At 54.5% G+C, this 24,059-nt stretch overlaps 1 protein-coding gene across 1 annotated transcript in view; it reads right to left on the reverse strand.

The window, feature by feature from the left end:
- Positions 1 to 218: 218 nt before the first annotated feature.
- The window catches only part of SMAD6 (SMAD family member 6), a 75,002-nt gene continuing 51,161 nt past the window's right edge, over positions 219 to 24,059 (reverse strand). The window contains exon 4 of the mRNA XM_030875185.2: positions 219 to 1,014. Coding sequence (XP_030731045.2) covers positions 473 to 1,014 — 542 coding nt within the window. The 3' untranslated portion in view covers positions 219 to 472. The remainder of the gene's footprint in view (positions 1,015 to 24,059) is intronic.

Genomic DNA, 24,059 nt, shown 5'->3' on the forward strand with positions numbered 1-24,059 from the left:
TCCTCTTTGTTAAAAAGAAGACAGTTTAAAAAAAAAAAAAAACTATAATGTGAATACTTTATTATCAACGAGTGACTGGTATTAGCTTTTTGTCTGGGCATTAATATTTCAAAAACCATACACCAAACCCAGGCTCTTCCACCTAGCTCTGCTGTATCATTTTCTTTAAAAAAAAAAAACAAACAACAACAACAAAAAAAACCATAAAGAAGAGGAAGGAGGAGAAGAAAGAAAATATATCTGTATTATAAGCCAAAGTGCGTCTTTCTTGTTTTGTCCATATACACACATTGCACCATACATAAATAATTACATTGTAAAAATGACTCCATAATTACAAGTATAATATATATTTCCATATAATATATAAAACTTTATATTAAATCTAGGTAGATGATATCTGGGGGGGGTCGTCCGTGGGGGCTGTGTCTCTGGGCACGGGGCCCCCGTTGGCGGAGCGGGTGGCGGGCCGCTATCTGTGGTTGTTGAGGAGGATCTCAAGCCAGCAGGGGCAGGAGGTGATGAACTGCCGGGAGTAGCAGGGACCCCAGCCCTTGGCGAAGCTGATGCGGACGCTGTTGGGGTCGTAGGGGCCGTCGGCGGCGTCGGGCTCGGGCCCGTGCTGGAGCAGGCCGGAGCGCTCGAAGTCAAACACCTTGATGGAGTAGCCGGGGGGCACCTTGCGGACCACCAGGGCGCGGCCGCCGGGCGCGTCCAGCGTGGGGGAGTTGACGAAGATGGGGTGCTCGCCGCGGTTGTAGGCCCACACGCCGTCCGGCTCCTTGCTGAGCAGGATGCCGAAGCCGATCTTGCTGCGCGTGCGCCGCACCGACTCACTGCGCTGCTCCAGGTTGAGCTGGCCCAGGCAGAAGCCGCTGCCCTGAGGTAGGTCGTAGAAGATGCTGACGGCCTGGTCATACACCGCGTAGAGGCGGCCCACCCGTGTCCGGTGCTCCCAGTAGGCCACGCTGCACCAGTGGCTCGGCTTGGTGGCATCCGGAGACATGCTGGCGTCTGCAGGGCAAGCACAGGGCACGCGGGTGTTATTCCAGGGCAGCGGAAGCGGCACTGCCGCCTGGCCGGTGGGCTTTGAGGGGGGTCTCTGGCGCCCAACAGACATGGGGAGCACTACTGCGGGCCAGGCCGTCCTCAGATTTAACCCACAGCAGGACCCCACCGCCCACCCCACCCCCAGACACACACGAAGGCAAGGCACCTACCGTGCCAGGTGCCTGTGGGTACCCAAACACGAACCACACCCGGCTCCTGCCTGTAGAATTTTACAAGCCAGCAGGAGAGGGACACACACCCACACACCCAAGGGAGGGACTGACTGGCGAGCACCTACATTGTTCCGGGTGCTGTGCTCTGCACTCCTCACTCCGCACGTGACTCACTGGGTCCTCCCATAACTGTGCGGAGGCCACCTTCTCACTTTACAGACGAGCTTCCGGGACTTGGCAGCCACCAAGCAGCCTGCCCAAGGCCACTCAGCCGGCGAGTGGCACCACCGGGATTTGAACCCGGTCAGTCCAGGCCTCAACCTGAACAGAGCGGGGTGAAGCTATCAGAGGGCATAAACTGCCCCTCAGAGGGGACTCAGGCATAGGAAGGCACGGTGCGGTGGGGAATGTGGCCCCCAGGACCTCTTCCGGCCCAGAATGGGAATCGCGGCTGCCCGACGGCGCCCAGCCTCAGCCTGGAGCGTTACGCAGGGTCTCCCAGTAACCCCCACCCCCGGCCCCTCAAGTTGGCTCTCTGGGCAGGAAGTGCAGCTTTTCACCAGAACTGTAGCCGCCTCTGTGAGACAGAGAAGCAGAGGGTCTCTAAGTGCAAAAGGAAATCGCTCCTCGAGGCTCCAGTTTGCCAGCGGCTCCTCTCCGGGCCTCAGTTTCCCCATAGACGGCAAAGGGGTGGCCTGCATGATGACTGGGATCCCTCCGCACTCCAGCTTGGGGCATCTCTACGTGTCTGCATGAATTTAACAATTTTCTGAGACCAGGCGTAATACCAGGTATAGGCAAGGGGCCCATCTTGAAGGGCAGCCCCCTCCTCACTGCTCTCGGGTGTGGCCGGCTTCTCAGATTCTGAAGCGTTTTGACATCTGGTCTCTCCTTTGAGCTCAGGGCTCTGACAAGCAGGTGGGCACCCATGACTGCCCAGTGGGGTTATGTGTTCCCACACAGGCCCCTGGCTGGGGCTTTTGCAGAGGGCGAAGGTCTGCTGGAGGCCTGATGAGGACGCACTGAGGCCCTTTATGGCTCGGCTTCTCCAAAAGAAACAGATTAAAGTCCAATCAGGGGCTTCCCTGGTGGCGCAGTGGTTAAGAGTCCGCCTGCCGATGCAGGGGACACGGGTTCGTGCCCCGGTCCGGGAAGATCCCACATGCCGCGGAGCGGCTGGGCCCGTGAGCCATGGCCGCTGAGCCTGCGCATCCGGAGCCTGTGCTCCGCAACGGGAGAGGCCACAACAGTGAGAGGCCTGCGTACCGCAAAAAAAAAAAAAAAAAGTCCAATCAAACCTGAGGGAGAAAGCACTGCCAACAACTTCCGTCAGGAGCCTGGGTGAGGTCAGCTCTGTCTGCCTTCAGCCCAGCCCCGCCTAGAGGCCCCAGAGCAGCCGGTGACAGGGCTCCTGACATTCTCTTATGTGCTGGGAGGCCCACCTAGCAGGAAAATGTCCACCTGAGGGGCCTCCTGTGGGCTGCCTGCTCTGCTGTGGCCTGGGGCTGGGCACAGTCCCAAAGGGCCTGCCTCTTGCCTTCTGCCTGGCATTAAGATCCCAGCCGCAGGTCCCCAGGCCAGCCCCTGAGGACATATCATTCTGTCTCACAGTCCCCATCCAGGCCCCTCGTGGTTCTAGCTGATGGTCGGGATGGGGGAAAGAGGCCCTGCTCCCTGCCCTCAGCTGACTTGCCCCTTAGCCAGTGCGCAGAGAGACAGCTCTAGCCCGTGGTAGGTGACACAGCTGCAGGCACTAGGCCAGCCCCAGCAGGTGAACAGCTAGGAACACCCCAAGCCATTGCCCCTTTCTCCATCCACCCATCCAGCACTGGTCTGAGAGTTTCCAAGAGCCAGGAGAGCAGCACCATCCCAGCCTGGCCGTGAAACTGCAACGCCAACCTTCTCACCGAGCGACAAGAACTCCGTTAGTGCACTAGGCACAGAGAGGCGGGGAAGCAAAGAAGCTACGCCTGGAGAATGTCGGGTGACAAGACAGACAACAGGCATCCCTGAGTGCCTTGCACGAGCCAGGCGCCTTCTTCACAACGGCCTTGGTCGCACCTGTTATCACCCCAGTTCACAGGTGTGGTAACTGAGGCCCAGGGAGGTGCCAGAACCGGACAAGGGCACACGCTAGTGAGCCAGCATCAGTGCCAGGCCACACTCCCGAGGGCAGCTCTTCTCCGTACTCCGGGCAGACACCCCCCAAAACCCAGGCACCAAGCAAATGCCCCCCTTCTCGAAACCTCACCCCGTTTGTAACCACGACTGCTCTCGTGGTCTGTGAGTCCTAGAGGTGCTCGCCCACAAGCCGGTGAGGCACTGTCCGCCCCAGAAACGAAAGGTCTTCATTCCCTGAAGACTCAGCCAGTCCCCCTGAGTGAGGGAGTGCTGCCATCCCCTCCACCGGTAAGCTCAGAGAGGCCACCCGAGAGTCATCAAGTGGCAGCTCTGCCCCCGGAGGGAGCCACGCTGTCGTAAAAGGCAGAGAAGCCGTTTAACAGTCAGGGGGTGGGGGTAATGGGATTGAGGGGGTGGGGTAATTCCTCCCTCCCAGCTCCTAAAAGGCTTTCAATTCAAGGCCAAGTGGGCCTTCCTGTCCCCCTCCTCTCAGTACCTCCCACCCCAGCCGAGTCAAATGCGCCCTCGCCCTCTACCCCCATCTCATCGACACCTGTGTCCCCGGCCTTGCCCCAGTCAGCGCTCTTCGCAGGGGAATGGGACCCTGTGAGTGGGGATGAACCCCAGCCCCTCACCCACCCCCCCGCCACCCTGGAGCTGCCCTAGGGCCCAGCCTGCCCCATCCGTGGCGCTCAGGGACACTCCCCGGGCCAGGTCTCACTTTCCGCGGCCTCTTTGGTTGAACAGACTGGGTAACAACTCATCAGGCCTGGGCTCCAGGCCATGTCTTCCAAATTCCAGGGGATGGACTGTCACCTCTGAGAAGCCCTCTCTGACCTCTCCCTCCTGTGCGCCTAGAGCCTTAAATGCAGTCCCTCCCTTGGCCTGAGCAGGTGTCTGTGCCCCTGGCTGGCCTCAACTCTCAAGGAGGAAGGGGTGGGTCTTAGTCCTTTCTGCATCTGTCCCAAGTCTGCATGTATCCCCAGGGTGCTCTTGGAACACCTACAAGGGAAGAAGGAAGGAAATAAAATAGATCCCAAGTGTTGGCACACTGCCCTCACCCCTACCCCCCACAGGAATCCTGCTCAGCAGGTGGGACCGATGCCCTCAGGCCCAAGGGGGTGCTGGGCAAGGACTAGGGTCTCAGGTCTGATCCTGAGAGAGCAGGCCGGCAGGTGAGCCCATCACCATGCTTGGGGCATCCCCGTCCCCACCTAGCTCTGAGGGTCTCTGAGCTCCAGAGCTGGAGGGTTCCCCCCGCATCATCTCATCCAGGGAGCACCGATGCTTTGGGCTTTCACAAACCAATACACTGTTTAATGGAGGGGTTGGGAATGTCATAAGGTTACCACGGTTTTATTTTGTCACATACAGACTTATTAAAAACCCCAAGACCATCTACTATCACTAGCACAAAAGAAAGTAATTTGATACTCACAAAATAGGTAGGACGTAAATCAGAAAATTTTAAATTAATACATTTAGATTATAAGAAGCTTTCTTATTTCTTGCACCATGGGCCAATGAGAACTTAGTCCGGAGGCTGGCCTGTGGGAACTATCAATTGAGTCCAATGTCCTTGTGCCTCCAAGATGGCACCTCCGGGGGTACCGGGTGACTTGCCCAAGGACACACAGCAGTGGGTGGCAGAAGTGGGACCAGAACTAGAGACCCCAGATTCTAACCTAATGCTTGTCACATGATCCAAAAGGTTTCCTAGTGAGACAGACCTAAGCTCTCACCACTGACTGGATAGGTGGCCATGAACAAGCCACTGAATGTCCCCAAGCCTCAGTCTCCCCATTTGTAAAACGGACTTACTCATAACTGAGCGCCTCATCTGCACAGTCCATCTTTGGATTTTCTGGCAACTCTGGCAGCAGACCAATCGGGAGCAGAAAGAAGCAGCTGTCTGTTTATCCGTCCCAGTGCTGGCCTAACCCTTCCAAGGCTAGGGCTCCTTAGGGGTGTCACGGGTCACGACCCAGGGTCATTCCCCAGCACGGGAAGTTACAATAGGACAATGGACGGCAATGCCCTTTGCAAACGGTAAGGTACTTTACAAATGTTAAGGTTTAGCTCCCAGCCCGGTACCTGAGATGCAAAGAGATGCTCAGTAAGCGAAGGAATGAAGGGTGAAGCAATGAATAACTGAATGTGGGAGACACAGATGAGTGCTCCTGGGGTTCTATTTACACACACACGCACATGCGCACGTGCGCGTGCACGCGCGCGCACACACACACGTATTCAGATCTCATGTCGTGTGTTCAGAGCAAGCCGACCCGCCCTCTTTGAGAAGGCAGGCACCCCAAACCCAGGGTCACCTCTCCACTCCTCACAGACGCAGAGCCCCACCCGACCCACCACACCTCGTCTGTGGCCTGGGCTGCCACTCAGGCCGCGAGGGGACAGTCTCTTGCAGAAGATCTTTTGCTTTTCGTGGCTCCAGGGCTGTGGTCCCGCCATCAGCCTAATTAGGAACCAGCTCCTTAATTGCAAATAAATACCGCGGAGTCAGACCCGAGTGAACAACATCAAAGATGACCGCGCTCTGACCGAAACTCCTGCTCGCTACCCCCTGCTCAAGGCCTGGCCTAGTTCCCAGCCAGACTCTGGGTCCCAGCTGGAAGGGTTCCAGGGGAAGGGGGAGAGGAGAGGCGCGGTCTGGCGCGATGTCTGGGGCAGATCTGGTGGAGCGGCACCAGGCCGGGGGTCAGGAGGCCTGCAGCCCGGTGTCCAGCCTCCTGGCCCTGATCAGGCAGGCCATCTCCCTTCTCCTGGCCTCAGTCTTCCTTTCTGAACAATGAGCTCTACATTTCTGTGATTTCATGCATGTTCACAGCAGCTCTACTCGTAATCACCCAAACTTGGAAAGCAGCTCAGATGTCCATCAACAGGAGGATGGACGTTATGGACTAAATGTTTGCGTGTGCCCCCCCCCGCCCCAAATTCATGTTGGAAATCTTAAACCCCAATGTGACAGCATTAGAAGGTAGGGTCTTTGGGAAGTGATTAGGTCATGAACGGGATTAGTGCTCTTTAAAAGAGACCCCAGGGCTTCCCTGGTGGCGCAGTGGTTGAGAGTCCGCCTGCCGATGCAGGGAACACGGGTTCGTGCCCCGGTCCGGGAGGATCCCACATGCCGCGGAGCGGCTGGGCCCGTGAGCCATGGCCGCTGAGCCTGCATGTCCGGAGGCTGTGCTCCGCAACGGGAGAGGCCACAACAGTAAGAGGCCCGTGTACCGCAAAAAAAAAAAAGAGACCCCAGAGAGCTCCCTCGTTGCACCGTGTGAGGACATAGCAAGAATACAGCCATTTATGAACCAGGAAATGGTTCTCACTAGACACCAGATCTACCGGCCCCTTGATCTTGGACTTCTCAGACTCCAAAACTGTGAGAAATAAATATGCATTATTTAAGCCACCAATTTATGGTATCGTTATTATAGCAGCCCAAACAGACTGTGATAACGGATAGACGAAAGTAAGGCTCATCCACACAGTGGAATACGACTCACCAATAAAAACGAACCAACTACTGAAACACACCACAATGTGGGTGAATCTCAGATGCACCCGGCTGAGTGAAAGAAGCCAGACACAGAAGACGTGCTGTGTGTTTCCATTGATACGAAATTCTTGAGTAGATAAAACTAACCTACAACGACAGAAATCAGAACAGGGATTACTTCTGGGGAGAGGGGACGAGGGAACTTTCTTGGGTGCTGGAAATGTTTGATGTCTTGATTGGTACAGTGGGAACTCAGGTAGAGACATTGTCAGAAATCATGACCTATGCACTGCAGAGCTGTGCATTTCATTGTACATATGGTGCCTTGAAGGAATTACAACGAAGATCGTGGAAACGTGCTGCTAGGCCAGCCCTCTGTGGCCATCCTGGAGTGGTCCCAGCAGGGCTCCCAGGTGGTCCAAGGGACAAGCCCTGTGTTTCCCGGCCAGAGAGGGGCGGCCTGGCCGCCCGGTGGCACCCGCATTCCTGCCACCAGAGGGTGGTGATGCCTGCGGCGGGCAGGAGACTGGCCTGACAGTAGGTCCCCTGCACTGAAGCCGGCCCCTCCGACGGCTGGCGTTCCTTCCTCTTGGCCTCTCTGCCCAGCAAGGGTGCTTCGAGCCCAACGTGTAGTTCTGTTGGGGTGCCGGGGCACCAAGGGGGCCAACTGCGTCTGGGGGAGGCGGGGAGAGCTGAAATCCCAAGCAAGCCTTTAGCTTCTTCGAATCAGCAGTTTTCTGTCAAAACAAAGGGCAGGAACGTTCCTGTGTGCTCCCCCGTGGGCCGCACGCTCCAAAAGCCTGAGCATACGCAATGCAGCTTGTTTTCCTTGTGATTCCCCCCTTTCCACTGGGCCAGACCGCCTTGGACTCACCCATCCTGGGAGGCAAAGCAGAGACATGCCCAGATTAAAGTCTCCAATCCCTTAGACTCTAAGGAAGCTGGATGTGGAGGCTCAGAGCATTCGCAGGAAGCTGGACCCTGAGTCCCCAGGTCTCCAGGGCCTGGCTGGGCCGCTCATGCTCCTCCATGTTCAAAGCTTTCGCTGCTGCTTCACACCCCCTTGGGCCTTAGCAGCCTCCCTGCCTCTCCTGGGGCTGGCCCAGCCGCACCTCAATGAGCGATGAAACATGGGCAGACCCCATCGAGAGCTGGGAAGGGAGACTCAGAGACTCAGAGAAGTTAAGTGACTTGCCCAGGGTCACCCAGCAAGTTGGTGGCAGAGCCAGAGAGGAGCCTAGGGCTGGCTTTTCCAATCCCCTTTGCACAGGGCCCCACTGGGGCCTCCTACCCTCCTGGAAAACTCCTTTCTTCTGTCCCATGTCATGCCTGTGGCTTTAAGTTCCCATCCAACCAGCAGCTTTTTCATCTGAGGCTCCCAGGCCTGGGAGTAATTATGTGGCCCTGCATCTGGTTAACCTAACACCCCTTTAAAAGCCTTGTTTGCCCATTAGATAAGTAGTTTTTGTTATCAAACTAAAGAGGGAAAAAGAAGTTTCCACTTAACCTTCCTTTGTCATTTTAAGCTACAGAAATGGCTTCAGGTTTTGAAACAAGTCCAGAGATACAGCATTAATTAGAAGCTCTTTTTTTTTTTTTCTTTGTTAAGGGAGGGGGAGACCAGTCCTTTATCCACTGGGATCCGGCAGTAAAAGCAGAGAAGGAATGTGCACAGGGCCATGTTAATGGTCAACAGCTTAGAACAAGCCTCTCCGCTGAACGCTTTCCAAAAGCAGGGCCCAGCTGACAGGAGTTTCCTCTTATTCGCTCCCACCCGCCCCTCCCCACCCCCACCTCAGCTCCAGCACCTTTGGCCCCCGGAGGAAGCCAGGCTTCCAAGAGGAAGTTCCTAATCGGTCATTACATCACGGGCGGTCTAGCCACCGCCACTGCCTGCACGGGGTCCACCTTGGGGGCTCTTTCAGCCGCTGGTCTCTGGGGCCAAGGACTGTGCTTTGCCACCACTTTGCAGACAGTCGACCAGCCTCTCTGCTCTGTGTGTGTGTGCGCGCGCGCGCGTGTTGTGTGTGGTGCAAAAGGAGAATGACAGCAAGGGGAGGAGGGAGGCCAGGAAATGTGTGATCCATGTGGCCAAAATTCATGATTCTGCAGATGCAAAAACTGAGGCCCAAAGAGGGAAGGGAACTTGCCAAGGTTACAGGGAAAATCTGCAATACAGGGGCTTCCCTGGTGGCGCAGTGGTTGAGAATCTGCCTGCCAATGCAGGGGACACGGGTTTGAGCCCTGGTCTGGGAAGATCCCACATGCCGCGGAGCAACTGGGCCCGTCAGCCACAACTACTGAGCCTGCGCGTCTGGAGCCTGTGCTCCGCAACGAGAGGCCACGACAGTGAGAGGCCCGCGCACCGCGATGAAGAGTGGCCCCCGCTTGCCACAACTAGAGAAAGCCCTCGCACAGAAACGAAGACCCAACACAGCCAAAAATTAATTAATTAATTAAAGTACCCTTAATTTTAAAAAGGAAAGAAAATTCGCAATACAGTGGCTAGGACCAGTTGGGTGTCTCCTGCACAGGGCCCAGAAGTAAAGCTGCCTGCATGTGAATCTCAGCTCTGCCACTCACTAGTGGTGAAATCTTGGGTAAGTGACTTCACCCCCTGGGCCTCAGTTTCCTAATCTGTAAAATGGGGATGCAATCAGAGTTTACTGCCTCGGGCTGCTGGGATTAATTTCAAGTGCATTGAATAATCCCTGGTTCAAAATAAGCACTCCATAAGTAACAGCTATTATTTTTTACTAGTATTATTACCACCATCTTATCTCTATATGTTACTTGCATACATTATTTAATAGATTGACTCAGCCTGTATAGTTCATAAGGGTATTCATATTAGGTAATAATAATACCTGCAATGTGCCAATGGAATTGAGAACCAAGGGGAAATAAGAGGAGTACTAGTAGTAGTGGTAATAATAACAATAAAATAAGGCAGCCAGTAGTAGTAGTAGTAATAATAGTAATGATGATGATTTACCAGCCAACATTTAATGAACCTTTACCAAGTGCCAAGCAGAGTATGAAGCACTTTAAATGCAGTATCTCAACATACTGTCAATCCTCTCAGTAATTCCCATTTTAAGAGGCAGCTGAGGCCTGAATGTCAGGTAGTGTGTCCACAGCCCTCAGCTAGGAAGTTGCAAAGCTGGGATTCAAGCTCACATCTATCTAGAGACAGGGGGCTTTGCATTACTCTCTCACGGTTGCAACCTATGGGCTGCAAACCTCCAGAGGCCTGCCGAGTAATGGCACAGGGACTGTGCTGTAATAACCCACCCGTGTCCACTCCAAGCTGGCACGTGGAGACTCTATAAAGACTGGATGTTAAAAGTGGCCCTTGGATGTGGCAATGTGGGGACCCCACCACACGCTGCCCACCTTCTAGGAAGACTGGGGTTTTTCAGAAACCATGCCATATAACAGCTATCTATGGTCCCCTATGCAGCCCTGCAAACACATACACTTTTTTGGTTTTTAAGTACAGTTTCTCCCATGCACTCCCACCACCCCTCCTCAACACAACGAGCATTTTCTAAATGCACTGCAGTTAGGAAGGGTGACCTTGGGAAAGGGCTGCTGACCCTGGCTGAGTAACTGGAGTGTGGGAGCTGCCGGGTGCTCTGTGCTCGGCACCACGTCCAGGAAGCAGAATCACCTCCATTCTCAGAGGACAGACCCCAGGGACAGAGGCCACACAGCAGTACAGCACGGGAACCCTGACCGACGGCCTCTGAGCCCAGCTCCTCTCTGCTGTGCCCTCGCTGCTGCCTCATCTGCTCCCTCTGCTCTTCTGGGGAGTCCATGGAACCCCTGCCCTGAGGGGTTTAGAGGGATGTGAGTATGAGGATAGTCAGTGGCCGCCCAGCTGAGTCGTAACTGGCCTTCTCTAGAGAGAGGCCTGCTGGGCCCGGCAGGAAGGCCTTTCTTCTGGCCTTGGTGCCCTGACCCCAGCCTGCTCGGCCCCAGGTCTCTGGTTGAACAAAGTGGCGGTCTGGGCTGTGGGGAAGGTTTCCATTCATCTGTCTTGTGCAGTAGTCAAAACAGATCCTGAAAAGACGAACTCCTCTTGTAACCCTGACATAAAACAAGCTTTCACCTGGGCCCTAATACACACAGGCCTGCTCAGTCTCCTCCACAGGTAGTTTCCCTGGCACCTACCAGGACCTAAGACTTCTATCAGCATCCTTCTCGCCCTGCCTCCCTGGCAAGATTGTTCCAGGTTCCCTGGGCCCAGTGGGCAGTGGCTTCTCTCCCCAGACCTTGGTGCTCTGTGGTCCAAGCTCCCTTCTTAAAACCACTCTGCAGACAGCTCCAGCTTCTGAGAGCCCCACTGAGGCAGCCATCAGATCACTCTCCATCAGAGTGAGAAACACTGATGAGAAACTCCTCCCCAGAAACACTGGTGTGCCGGCCTGGCCTGGCCCCATGCTCCTAAAGGAAAGTCCAACACCCTAAGCCACCCAAGGAGGCAGGGCAGGGGAACCACTCAGACTTCTAACAGGGAACCAAGTCCGGGTGGGAGAATTCTGGTTCCCTGTGCCCTGGAAGGAAGGATGGTGAAAAGCATCTGTCTTCGAGGGGAGGGGAGAGCCGGGCGATAAGCGGCTTATAAAATCAGCCCCACGTTTTCCAGAAGGAACCAGTTTCTGCAGCAAAAGGCTCTGAACTTTGCTCCCATTCCAGGTCTTCTTTTGTTTTATCACAGAGTCAGACTCTGAGTGTGTTTGTTTGTTTTCTTAGCCAGAGACCCCCTGGGATGGGAAAGCCTGGCTTTTCATATTGCCCCTGGAAAGATTCTAAAAACACAGTGTGCACCATAATGAAGCTGGGTACCTCAGTCCCCAGGAAAGAGAAGGCGGGTGTGAGAAGGGAAGGGGCCCCCCAGTCCTCCCTGGCTGCGGGTCTGCCCTGCCGATGGCCAAACTCCTGAATTCACACAAGAACCAGGCCCCTGGCTGCTCTCTGGGTTCCTGTCTTGGCGGAGTTTGGGTTTTCACACCTTAGGCTTCAAGTGCCAAAGTTCACTGACTCAGCCCAACCTTGACTTCCCTGTTGAAGAAAATCGGCCCTTTGGGGGTTCAGATGGGGACAGCCTGGGCATGTGTCAGAGGTGCGTTGGGGGGTGCGATCTGTGGCAGTTGGCGGTGTGCTTCAAGGAAGCTCATTTGGGGGTACTTTCCTGCCCTGCAGGCTACCAGAGCTGGGGGAATTCAGGACAGCTCCGTTTCTCTTTTATTTCCCAAATACAATTTGAGTTTTATTGGCAAACCTCCTGCCTTAAACTTCTACTTGGACCCAATGTAAAGCCATAAAAGCAAAGTACCTTAAAACTGCCCTCAATGAGCCTGTCTCAGCAGCTCTGCGGGGCTGGAACCTGCCCTGGTGCAGAAACATCCCAGGGGAGGCACCCCTGCTACTGGGATCCCTTAGTTCCCTGTGCTTTGAACACCCCCCTCTGTGTGTACTATGTCCATCCCACCCTCTCTTGATCTGGAAGATTCCCTGAGACCACAGGCAGCAGAGAGGTGAACTAGTGCAGATCTTTACAGCTGGGTTACTGTGGGCAGGCGACTACGTCTCTGAGGGCCGGGACCAGCTACAGAATTTGGGGGGCCCAGTGCAAAGTGAAAATGCAGGGCTCCTTGTTCAAAAAGTATTCAGAATTTCAGTGGTGAAAGCATAGCCTTAAATTGAGCTGAGGCCCCTTCTGAGCACGGGCCCTGAGTGGGGCACTCACTGGACACCCATGAAGCCAGCGTAATAACTCACTCAAAGGGGTCAAGGGCAGGGGGCAGGTCCATGACGGGCCTAACAACGGTAACTAGCACTTGATGAACATGAGTTTCCTCCTCCCTTCCCCAAAGTTTGTCAGACTCTTACTCAACCGTCAAGACCCCGATGTCACCTCCTTTGAAAAGCCTTCCTCAGTCCCTGCGTCTGAACTGCACGGCCCCTCCTCCATGACACTCTTTGATGCCATCATCAGGAGGGCGTGTGTCTCCACCGCACCCACCTGCAAGCTGGCTGGCCTGGCATGAGGCGTCACTCATCTCTGCCCCTCCTCCCCCTGAGACCTGGCACCCTGCCACCGGACCAGGGCGCTGTCAACAATGGGCGCTGAATGGAATTTCACATCCAAGAGCTGGGAGGGCACTTGGGAAATCATCGGGTTTTCCCCAGGTCTGAAAAAGATGCAGCAGCTGTACCGTTCGCATTGAACAGATGACACCACTGAGGCTCAGAAGCCAGGACACTGAGCGGGGGAGGGAGAAGCAGCAGCCCTACTTGCTGATCCTCATGGTGCAGCCCCACCAATGGAACGCCGGATGAGCTCGCTATGTGCCACACTTGTTTCAGTGGCTCAAAAAAAAAACGCCTAAAGCCTACAGTTGTCTGGCAATGGGGGTGGATTTAATTTCTCAGACTCGCTAAGTCTATGAGGGTGAATGGAACAGGGAGCACGGCTGTCAACGGAAGAGTCAAAGAATAGGATGGGGAGCTGGTTCTCTTATTTGCAAAGTTCTCAAAAATACGCCTCATCTAACACCAGCCTGGTGTCGTTTACCAACGAGCCAGTACCATGTGACCTTTGCAAGTCAAATACACCTGCCTTATTTACATTAAAGATGCACTTTGGGATAAACACCCCCAAATTAAAGTCCCGGGGTGGGGGCACTCAAATTAAATCCTTGCATTAAATCCTTCCCTTAAAAATATCCTTCTGTAACACAAAGGTACATGATCTACACCTCTTTAGTGAACACAGCGTCCTACAGGCTGGAGTTTCTTCAAGTGAGGGTTGCCTGGATCACATACATTTCTGGAACACACAAGAGTGCTTTATAATAAGCAAAAAGCTAATATTGACTGCAGAGACCATTAAGCCCCAATTAAATACTAATATCTGCTGTAAAGAGCACAGTAACATGAGCTTTAAAGGTTCCCTGCAAAAATGTTGCAAGATGACCTAGGGCTCGGCAGAAGCTCACGCCTGCGAGCCGGCCTCCTGTCTGTGGTTGTGCTCCTGCGTAAAACTGAAGCCGCTGAAGCTGCTCGGCACCTTCCGTGCCCAAGCTCCAAGCTGCCTGGAGAGGGATGGCTTCTTTGCTATGGGGCTAGAGGTGCAGAGAAGGGAGCACGCCAGGCGGTCCGTCCATCACATCAGGCCAGCGGGTGGACACAGCCCCGCAGACTTGCGCCCCATGCCTCAGCCCCAAGTCCAGGACCCGTTTCCAAAGGAGAAGGAGGCGAAGCTTGGTTCTCACAGCCCCTGTAGCCCAAGCCAAGAAGGTGGCTGTACCCCCATTGATAGTGATGGTGGGATACTGTTTCTAACCGTGGAAGGTTTTCCAATTCTCCAAGCCCATTTTAGGTTATGGAATATAAAGCCCAGACAGGTTGGGTGACTGCCCACAGGGGGTTAACGAGGAAGGAGGACCAGGGCTCATCCACGTCTTCGGAGGCCAAAGGTGCTCCTTCCACTGTCTGCGCGGTGCCCCACCCCCGCTCACCCCCGGCCAAGCATCTTGGGAAAATGAGTCATCAGCTCAGTAACAGTTTCTCAGAGTAATGCTTTAGTCTGTGTCCAGGTACACATGGGCACACGCTGCACGACTCAAGTCAATGCAGCGATAATGTGAGCGCAATCGTCACAACTGTCAACTGTGCTTCTGTTTAGTCTCCTATTCCCAAGGCTAACTTTTCAGCCAAGAGGGGCACAAGGCTTGTTTGCCATGATCCAATTCTTAATCCTTAATTGTCTTCTAGGAAAGACAAGAGGACCGGGGAGACCTATGGGCAGAACCCAACCGATGGCAATGCCCAAGTGCCTTCTAGAACTGCCTCCCGCTCCTGAGGGCTGTCTGCAGCCACAGGGACCTGTGTGATAAGGGGAGGAAGGAGTGCCTTTCCTGAATCATGGGGAAGCCTGAAGAGGCTCTTGGGGAAGGGAACTGAATAATCGTGTCTACCTTAGCAAGCAGCACACACCTGGCATGCACGGGCTCAGCGAACATTAGCAGAGCTTTGCTAAGTAATGATCCTGCCGTCGCTGGGTCACTACTGAGGCCTCGTCTCCCGTCAGCCTATGGGAATCCAGCTGCTATTGGCCACTGTCCGTCCACATACCCCGTCTCATTTAACCCTGAGAACAATCCTAGGAGGTGCAGAATCTTACAGAGGAGGAAATGGAGGTTAAGTCCCCTGCCCAAGGTCACAAAGCCAATTAGCCAGAATGTGAACCCAGGGAAGCCAGACTCCACACCCACTCTTCCTTCCATCCCTCCTTGCAGAGTGTGACCCAAGGGGCACTCAATTTCTAGCCTACACTGGTTCCCCCAGATAGTGCAGTCTCTCTCCCGGCCATCTCCTCCACTTGAGACCTGTACCTCCTCCGCCGCCGCTGGTGCCTGCCCCTCCGCGCCCCGCCCCCAGCCCCCCCCCACCTCTACTGCCTCCCTTCCCCGTGGGCACAAATGACTCTGCGGGCCACCAGTGTCTGCTTTCCTGGAGCACATGCCCAAGTTGGGCCCACTAAGGAGGACCTGAAGTAATTCAGCCCATAAATCATGGCCATTGTGAATTTCCCTTTTAGCCACAGGCCAAGTCAAACTCTTCCTTCCCCCACTGTAGTTAACCACTCTGGGTTCACTGTATCTCTCGCGGCTGGCTCTGCCTGGCTGGGGGCCAGCGCTCAATTATTAATTAATCTGGGAGGTGCAGGTTGCATTCTTGGCCACCTAACCACTTCCTCCTCCGTCAGGAACTCACAGGCCAGGCCCTTTTAGTTACATCAAGCGTCTCACAACATCCCAGCCCTATCTTGTGGCCAGAGCTGCCAAGAAAGGACGCTTAAAACCAGAGTTAAAAATAACAGGAGAAAACCCAAACACCCAGAAGTCCCCTTTCCCAACTCCATCCCACAGAGCCAGCACTACCTGTGTGCAAAAAGCAAAGCGTGCCTCAGCTGCTCAGGTGTGAAATGGGACATCTCCTCCCATAACACACAAGCCGCTGCGTGCGTGCGTGCGTGTGTGTGTAGGAAGTGGGTGGCTGGGGAGCCCTCCCCTCTGAGAATTCTCACTAGCCAGAAAGAGAGACACCAAGACTTAAAACAAGCTAAGAGGCAATCCAGAGTCTGGGCACGGGAAGGTGCTGCCGCCGACATCACCTGCTCGCTTTATCCTCACTGGATGAAGGAAACTGATAGCTGCGTGAGCAGAAGGCAGGAGAGGCTCCAGCCGAGTTCAGGTTTATTCAAGTGGTTCAGGCGACTTTGGGCGTGAGGAAGAGGATGGAAGTGTGAGCCTCTCCTTGTCTGGGTCAAGTCTATGGGAGGTCTTTGCATGGACAAACACCCCAAGAAATGTGGGGATCAAACAGAGCAAGGTGACCAACCTTGGTGTGAAAGGTAGCCCCCTGTGACAGTGAGGTCCAATTATGAAATCAGACCACGGCTCTCTTGAGATCGGTGCCGAAGCCTTGGGCCAAGTGGGACCACTAATTCCTGATTAGAAGTAATGCTGAAGGGTTGACGTCAATGCTACTGGGATGAATGTCAAAGGTGAGCTGTACGACCGGTGAAAGACAAAAATGATAGAGGGAACATCTCAGGTCATAAAAAGGGATAAACATCTGCTGTTGCTGGAAAGTATCCTTTGGTCACCTCCTCTCCTCCATCCCCCACTGGCCCCACACACACCCCACAGTATGTCAACCTCACCCGCAGTGTCCCAGTGTGTCCCGGTCAAGCTCCGGGGACTTAATCCCTTAGGGTGTAGTCTAGGAAAGCTCTTTGAAATCTCATGCTTTCTACTCCATGACATGTCTGCTTCTGATCAGATAAAACAAACGATCTGTCCCCCAAGCCTTCCTATAACATGGACATTCTGGGGAGGAAGGGACACTTTTGGCTTCCCTTACCCTGAGCACTGAGGCTCTTGGTTAAAGCATGCAAGATAAATGATCGTGCACATACATCAAGTACCGTTCATTAGGACCCATAAATCCAGAGTTTGTAATAATTCCGAAAGCAGCTGGGTTGAAGTTAAAAAAAAAAAAGTTTTGATAAACAAATGCAAAATATAAATAAGGTTCAGGAGAACTGTTTATCCTACTAGCACTGTATAAACAACTGGCATACCAATTACAAATCGCTCTTATCTGTGCACTAAAGCAGATCTCCGAATGACCTCTAACGGAAAACATTATCCCCGGTTAGCATCACCGTCTATGGTATTCAAACATCACAAAATTTGGTTTCTAGACAGTAACCTTTCCAATCAGCCACCATCCAATCGCCTGAATTGATGAGTCCCTGAGTTGTCAGTGTTCCCTTTCTGTGCAACTGGAAAGGAGGCCACTTGGGCGACTGTACTCCAGCACCCCCAGGTCCCTCAGCGGCCGTCCAGGAAGGAGAGGTAGCCCTTGGCTCCCACAGGCCAACATGCCACCCAGTTATTTCCGTGCCCATCTGAAAGAAGCAGCGTTTCCTAGGGCTGCTTTCCTAGGGTATGGCCAGGGGACCCAGCCAACTGGGGCGTTTCCACGTGAGAGAGGGTAGGGAGGGGCCCCACCCCATGTGGAAACCCCTCAGGCGTCAACTGCAGTAGGGGAACTCGGGATGTTTATGGCCTCCTTGGTGATGTCTAATGAGCCAGGCCCCATGTTTTCTCCCTGGGAGGAAGCGCATTTCACCTCCGGGGGCGGGCTGTGGTGGTCACTGATGTTTTCTGAGAAGCAGGCAAGGTGAGGGGACCGCAGATTCAGCGCAGGGAGTCTGAGGTGGCAGGAAGAGGCCCGGGCAAGGCCGGGAAGCCGTCAAGCTGAGAGGGTGTGTTGGTCCTGGCCCGGGAGGACAGACTGTGAGGCCCCAGAGAGGCGGGCAGAGGGCCAAGCTGGAAACACCGGGGGCTGCTCCAGCCCGAGGACGTGGCCCTGCCAAGTCGGGGAGGCGGCACTGACAGGCGAAAGGCAGATTCCGGCCAGGCGGGTTCGCAAGGCCACCGAGTCAGGAGCAGCCGCCTGCGTCTCTGGGCACGTGGGGGGAGCTGTGCCAAGAAGACCCGGAGCCGCCAGCCTCCCCGGGTGCCCCTGTCCCGGCGCTACCCCGGAGACCGCCCGCCTGCGGAGCCCAGGGGAAGGCAGAGCCCCTCCGAGTGGCACTGACCTCAGGCTCAGCCTCGAGGTCGGAAGATGGTCCTGCTCCCTGCACCTTCCATCTCCTAGTTCCAGAGCTGCCCAGCAGAGCCCCAGTCCCGCCCCGAGACCACCGCTCTGCGGCTCCTGCCCTCTGCGCGTTCCAGACATCTTCTGGATCACCAAGACCCTGTGGGACCCACTGGGTGACAGAGCCCGCCTCAGAGGTGCTCCCTAGGCTAGCAGGGGCCTCTCTGCTATGCCCTGTGGGGAAGACTCATCTTGTGTCTTGTGGGGCAGGGAAGCCAGGTGTGCTGGCGGACGCTTTTTCTCCTCTCCCTACCAATTCCTTTGCACCCCCCTCCTTGGGCTTCACATACTGCTATCAGGTAAGACCAACAAAAATATGAAGGCTGGGACCTACCATACGCATGCATCTGCCCCCAGATGGACGTCCTGCCACAGACACCATGGCTTCTGTAGCTGACCCGCAGGTTGACCAGAAGGATCTTCACCCATATGTTTGGAATCTGGGCATCCACTTGGTTTAACCCTCTCCCTCCTCATGGCCTTTACCGTAAAACAGGCAGACCGACTCACTTACTTATAAAGACCCACATCCTAGTAGGTCACTCACGCCAGTCTGACCATCTCTACCTTCCCAAGGTGCCCCTCCTGACCTCTCCCACCCAGCCACTGGAACATGCAGGGCCCCACCCTGAAACCCTGAAAGCAAATTCCCTGAGGGGAAAGAGTGGGAAGGATGTTTTCAAGAACCACTCGTTGTGGGTTTGGGGTCCAGCCAACAGAAGGGCCACGGAGAGGCAAGAGCAGTATTTGCTTACGAGGCAGGGCTCCGCTCTCACGCTCGTTAAATGCCTACTGTGTGTGAGGGTGCACCAACCCGGACTCCCTGGAAGAAGGAATAATCAATTCTGCGGCAAGGGGCGTGCTGGAGGCCGGAGGGAGGAGAGACTAACGGCGATGTCAAAGGAAATCAGAGAGGCTCTTGTTTCTGTAAACATCGCTCGTTCTGGTCAGTTCCAAGCTATTTAGTGGGCTACACACACATGTTTTTTCCCTCAAACCAAAAGAGCCCTCCCTAAGACTCCAGGCTCAGGGGAATTAAAGAAACAGCATCAACGTTCTTTGCAGCTGGCCCACAGGAGGTGCGCACTGGCCCGGGCGTGTAACTAACTGCAAGCCTGCAGGAGAAGTCCCACTCCCTGTGAGTTCTGAGGGGCATTTCCCTGCTCCCAATTCAAAATGGTACCTGTCACTTGGGGAATCCACCCACCGCCCTGGTGGGTCGTGTGAATGTCTGAGAGTTGAGGGTGGGGGAGGCCATACCAGTCTTGGATTGGTAGAAACTCGGAAAATTATAGGGTGCTCTGGAACATCCTGTCTAACAGCAAAAGCATGCTTATTTCAAAGAGAAACTTGGAGGAAGTAGGGGTATCTAAAGGATTCTTGGGGAGCTGCTCAGTGTCAGCGTTAGAACTTATTCAGCCCAACCTCCTCCCTTTACAGAAGAGGAAACCGAGGCTCAGAGAGCAGCAATCACTTGCTGGAGGTGAGGCAGCAGCAGAGCCGGGTCTCACAGCTAGCGCTCTTGTCTCTAAGGAATGACTTGGTTCTATCAATACCACTGGGCACAAGGAACAAATACTCCTGATGAGTCTGGCCAACATGAATTATTTTTGCAAAAGGGTCTGTTTGTTTGTTCTTGTGAGTTGCAGGGAGAGAGTCCTTCCTCGCATGGCTGTCAGAACAACTCCCCGCCTCTGCCTGAGTAGTGACCCGCCCCGGCTGGCCGGCACCACCACAGACTCTCAGGCAAAGGATGTGCGTTGCAAAAATGGGGCAAAGTTTCCTATTCTGAAGATAACATTGTAAGACACAGGAAGTCTCCGAGCAGAGCCTGAGTTTCCAGAAGGTCTCTGCACACCCATTCGCAACCACTTCCATTGTACAGGGTTCCTAGAGATTCGAGGCTGGGGGATGGGGCGGGGGGACAGTGCTGGGAAGGGGCAGCAACTGTGACTCAGGTTAGAGTCCAGAGAGGGCTTTTCAGGCTCACTGGGCCTCCCTGCAACGCAGACCCCTCTCCGAGGGCCGGCTTCTTCAACCGAAAAACAAAAGGGTTAGAAGAGCCAGTGTTTCCCCTGCTTTGGGCCCTTATGTCCAGATTCCCAGGCCCCGCCCCTGGAGATTCTGATTCACGGGTCCTGGGTGGAGCCCAGGAATCTATGTTTTTCACAAGATTTAAGAGGCCTCTCTTCTGGCTGATATGTCACTATCCCACGAGCAGAGGGTTCAGAAGCCTGGCACAGTAGTGAGAGAGCTGGCTTCCCCGAGCGAGGGATGACAGGGGCAGGAAGGAGACCAAACCAAATTGACTTCCTAGCATTACACGGACGTGGCGGTCCCAGTGCCGGGCCAGGAGACCAGCAGGGAAGGCGACACTCTGGAGCCGCCACGGATGGCCCTGACTCACTGCACCTGGGCGTGTCTGAGGACAGGCCCTTGGGACAGCGTGCGCCTCCTCACGGGATCCAGCATCAAGGGCCTCGGCTCCAATCCCAGCTCTGCCACTTCCTAGCTGTGTATTAGGGACGAATGGCCTTAGTCTCTCTGGGCCTTGGGTTCCCCATATGTGAAATGGGATCAAGGGCAGCCAGGACAAAGAATCGTGGGACAGGGAACGACTGTGCTAGGAGCTGACACGTCCTGCCAGCTCACCATGTGCCAGGCACCTATTTCTCACAACAACCCTGGGGTGTAAATATTATTAATTGCCCATTTGATGGACAAGGAGGGAACTGAGGCCTCCTGACCCATCCAAGGTCACCCACTGGTAAGGGGTGGTGCTGGGATTCACAAAGAGGCAGTCCAACCTCTGCTCCTGCGGGGCGGGGGGCGTGCAGCAGGCAGGGAGGCGCTCTCTCCACAGATGCCCCCTTCCATGCACAAGCACTGCCCAGAGCCCCCATAGGGCACAATGCTGGTCTCCTGTGGGGCCAGGGGACCAGGCACACCTCTGCCCTCGGAGCTCCAAGCCAGGGGAAGAGAGGACAGGACCACCAAGAACATCATAAATGAGGGGCAGCGAGGCAAAGAAGGTCGGGCCACCAAATCCTCCTAGGGAAGGAGGATGCTGACTGGTGCCCCAGAGGGGTGGAAGGGGTGGGGAGGACGGCCAGGCGCTCCAGGGCTGAGGGACGGCCTGGGCGAAGGCACACGGGCAGAAGTCAAGGTGAAAGCAGTCTCCTAAGGCCAGATCACAGAACACGGAAGGGCTCGTGGAGAAAAGAGAGTCTATAGGGGTTGGCTAGGGCTGAGCACCTGGGGTGTGTTGTGGGCATGGGTAGCCACGGGAAGGTGGTGGGCAAAGAGGGTCACGGCCTGACTGGTTCTCCACTGTTTCATGGGCATACATCCCTACACCCCACAGACTACTAGCTCATTCAGGGTGGCGACCCCGCCTACAACTGGGTGTGATTAATACTGAGAGACAGGTGGCCATTATAAGTGGGAACTCTAGGACTACAGGAAGCACCCAATACTGAAGATGCAGAGCTTTTTTTTTACCTCATCTTGATTTGTCCAGCCCGTTTAGAGACAAGACAGACCACTCTAGTTTAAAAAATCCAAGGGGTGAGGCAGGGACCTGGCATGGTACAATGGGACAAGCACCTGTAAATACACAAATACACATACTGCAACATATTTGCAGTGTTGTTCATAAAATTCTCTGTCTACTGGATCTGTCAGCTTCTCAAAGCACTGTGTTTTAAAGTCCCATTCTCCTGGGGGTTTGTCAAATTCCCTTTTTATTTCTATCTGTCTTTTCATTTGGAGATCTCAAAGCTATGTTGTTAGGTGTATAAAGATCCTTGATTATTATATCTCCCCGAGATATAATAATTTAGCTTTGATCTATGTCAGGCGTCAGCAAACGCCAGATGTGGCCCGCCACTTGTTCTGGGCACTACAGTTTTACTGGAACACAATCACAGGCATTGTGTTATATGCTGTCTGTGTATGTCACAATGGCAGGGTTGAGCAGTGGGACAGAGACCGAACAGCCTGCAAAGCCGAAAATATTTATCTGGCCCTTTACAGAAAAGTCTGCCAACCCTTGATCTTTGTAAAATTTGCCTCTTTGTTCCTTCTAATGCCCTTTTGTCTGGAATTATATTACCTCATATTAATACTGCCGCACTTACTTTCTCTCTGTTTAGCACTGACTTAGTGTATCTTTCCCCACCAGTTCTCTTCAGTTTCAACCTGCCTATATGATTTTGTTTAGATGTGTCTCTCCTGAAAATCCAGCATGTAGCTGTGTTTATAAAAACAGTCTGAGAGCTTTTGTGAAGTTTACTGTCACCAGCGTTCGGACCTGCCGTGATTAAAAAATAATCTACTCTGTTTCGTTGCTGTTTTCATCCTGCTCAGCTTAAGAGTAGTTAACTGGACTTCCCTGGTGGTCCAGTGGTTAAGAATCCGCCTGCCAATGCACGGGACACGGGTTTGATCCCTGGTCCAGGAAGATCCCACATGCCGCGGAGCAACTAAGCCCGTGCGCCACAACTACTGTGCTCTAGAGCCCACGTGCCACAACTACTGAGCCCACGCACTGCAACTACTGAAGCTCGCGCACTCTGGGGCCCACATGCCACACCTACTGAGCCTGCGTGCTGTAACTACTGAAGGCCACATGCCTAGAGCCGGTGCTCCGCAACAAGAGAAGCCACCGCAGTGAGAAGCCCGCATACCGCAACGAAGAGTAGCCCCCGCTCGCCGGGACTAGAGAAAGCCCGCGCGCAGCAACGAGGACCCAGCGCGGCAAAAAAAAAAAAAGAGTAGTTTACTCTCAGGAGGAAAGTGGGATGGGGAAGAAAGGGAGACTTCTGCTTTACCAGTGTATTTCGAATGTTATATAAAGAGACTATAACTATATTGACTGTGTGATGACATGTTACTTTATATTTAGTAATAAAAAGGAGAGTGCTACGGAACCCAGGGTCATGACTATAGAAGGATCTGTGTGATGAATTCTTCAGGCAACGGAAGTTCCAGACACACTTTCCTCCCACCACCTCCACCCGCAGACATACACAAAGACAACAACTTTATAGAAACGGGGTCTGTATAATGTGGAGTAGGCTTCAAGGAGGGTCCCTGGCCCTCTCCGTCATTTTAACCAGAAACCAGTCCCTCAGAGTCATGGGAAACTGCTCCTTGAGGTCACCCGGCCTGCCAAGGTGGCCGTCCCTCCCTCCCTGGCCCCAGCCCAGTCATCTCCACGTCTGAAGAGGGCCCGATCCCCAGTGCCCGGGTCCATCGCATTCCGCCCGCCCTCGGCTCTGTTGTCCTGCCAGCACTTCCTTCGCAGCTCAGTGGCCATTCCAGCATCCAGGGCGTGTGTGCGGAATGCAGGGATCGGGGAAGGCCCAGCCCAGCGCCCTCCAGCACTGAACCGCTCCCCCCGCCCCGACCCCACCCCCGACCCCGTGCTCCCAGCTGGCCCCACCTCCAGAATTTCCTTTGGCCCCTCCAGCACACTCCAGAACACTAGAGCCAGGCGAACCCTCCAAGAGACTGGGGGCGAAGCCCTGAAAGGGGCCGGGATCAAGATGCACCAGCCCCCAACCTGGGGGCTCAGGCAAAGACCCATCCTCAGGGGGCTGGACCGTACCTCGGGAGCCACCAGGAGGGATGCCCCGGATTCAGACTCTGCCCCTGGCAAGTCCCATGCCAGTCTGGGCCTCTGCCTGCTCTCTCCTGACTCCATGGGAGTCCCTGTCATTAAAGAAAGGGTGGCTGGAGGAGGTCCCCCATCGAAGGGAAGGGGTGTGTCCTGCTATGTCTGACCCGGATCCTGGTACCCACAGACACCAGGTTCACTTGCATGTCACACCTCTCCTCCCGTGTCTTCCCACGGGGACCAGAGTTGGCAGTGTGTGAGGATGTTATAAAAGCATTCCCTGAACACCTGCTGGGCTTCAGGCCAGACCTTCTCACACCGACCTCCTCCATTAGAT

This window comes from Globicephala melas, chromosome 2 (genome assembly GCF_963455315.2).
Source record: "Globicephala melas chromosome 2, mGloMel1.2, whole genome shotgun sequence".
Taxonomy (NCBI): Eukaryota; Metazoa; Chordata; class Mammalia; order Artiodactyla; family Delphinidae; genus Globicephala; species Globicephala melas.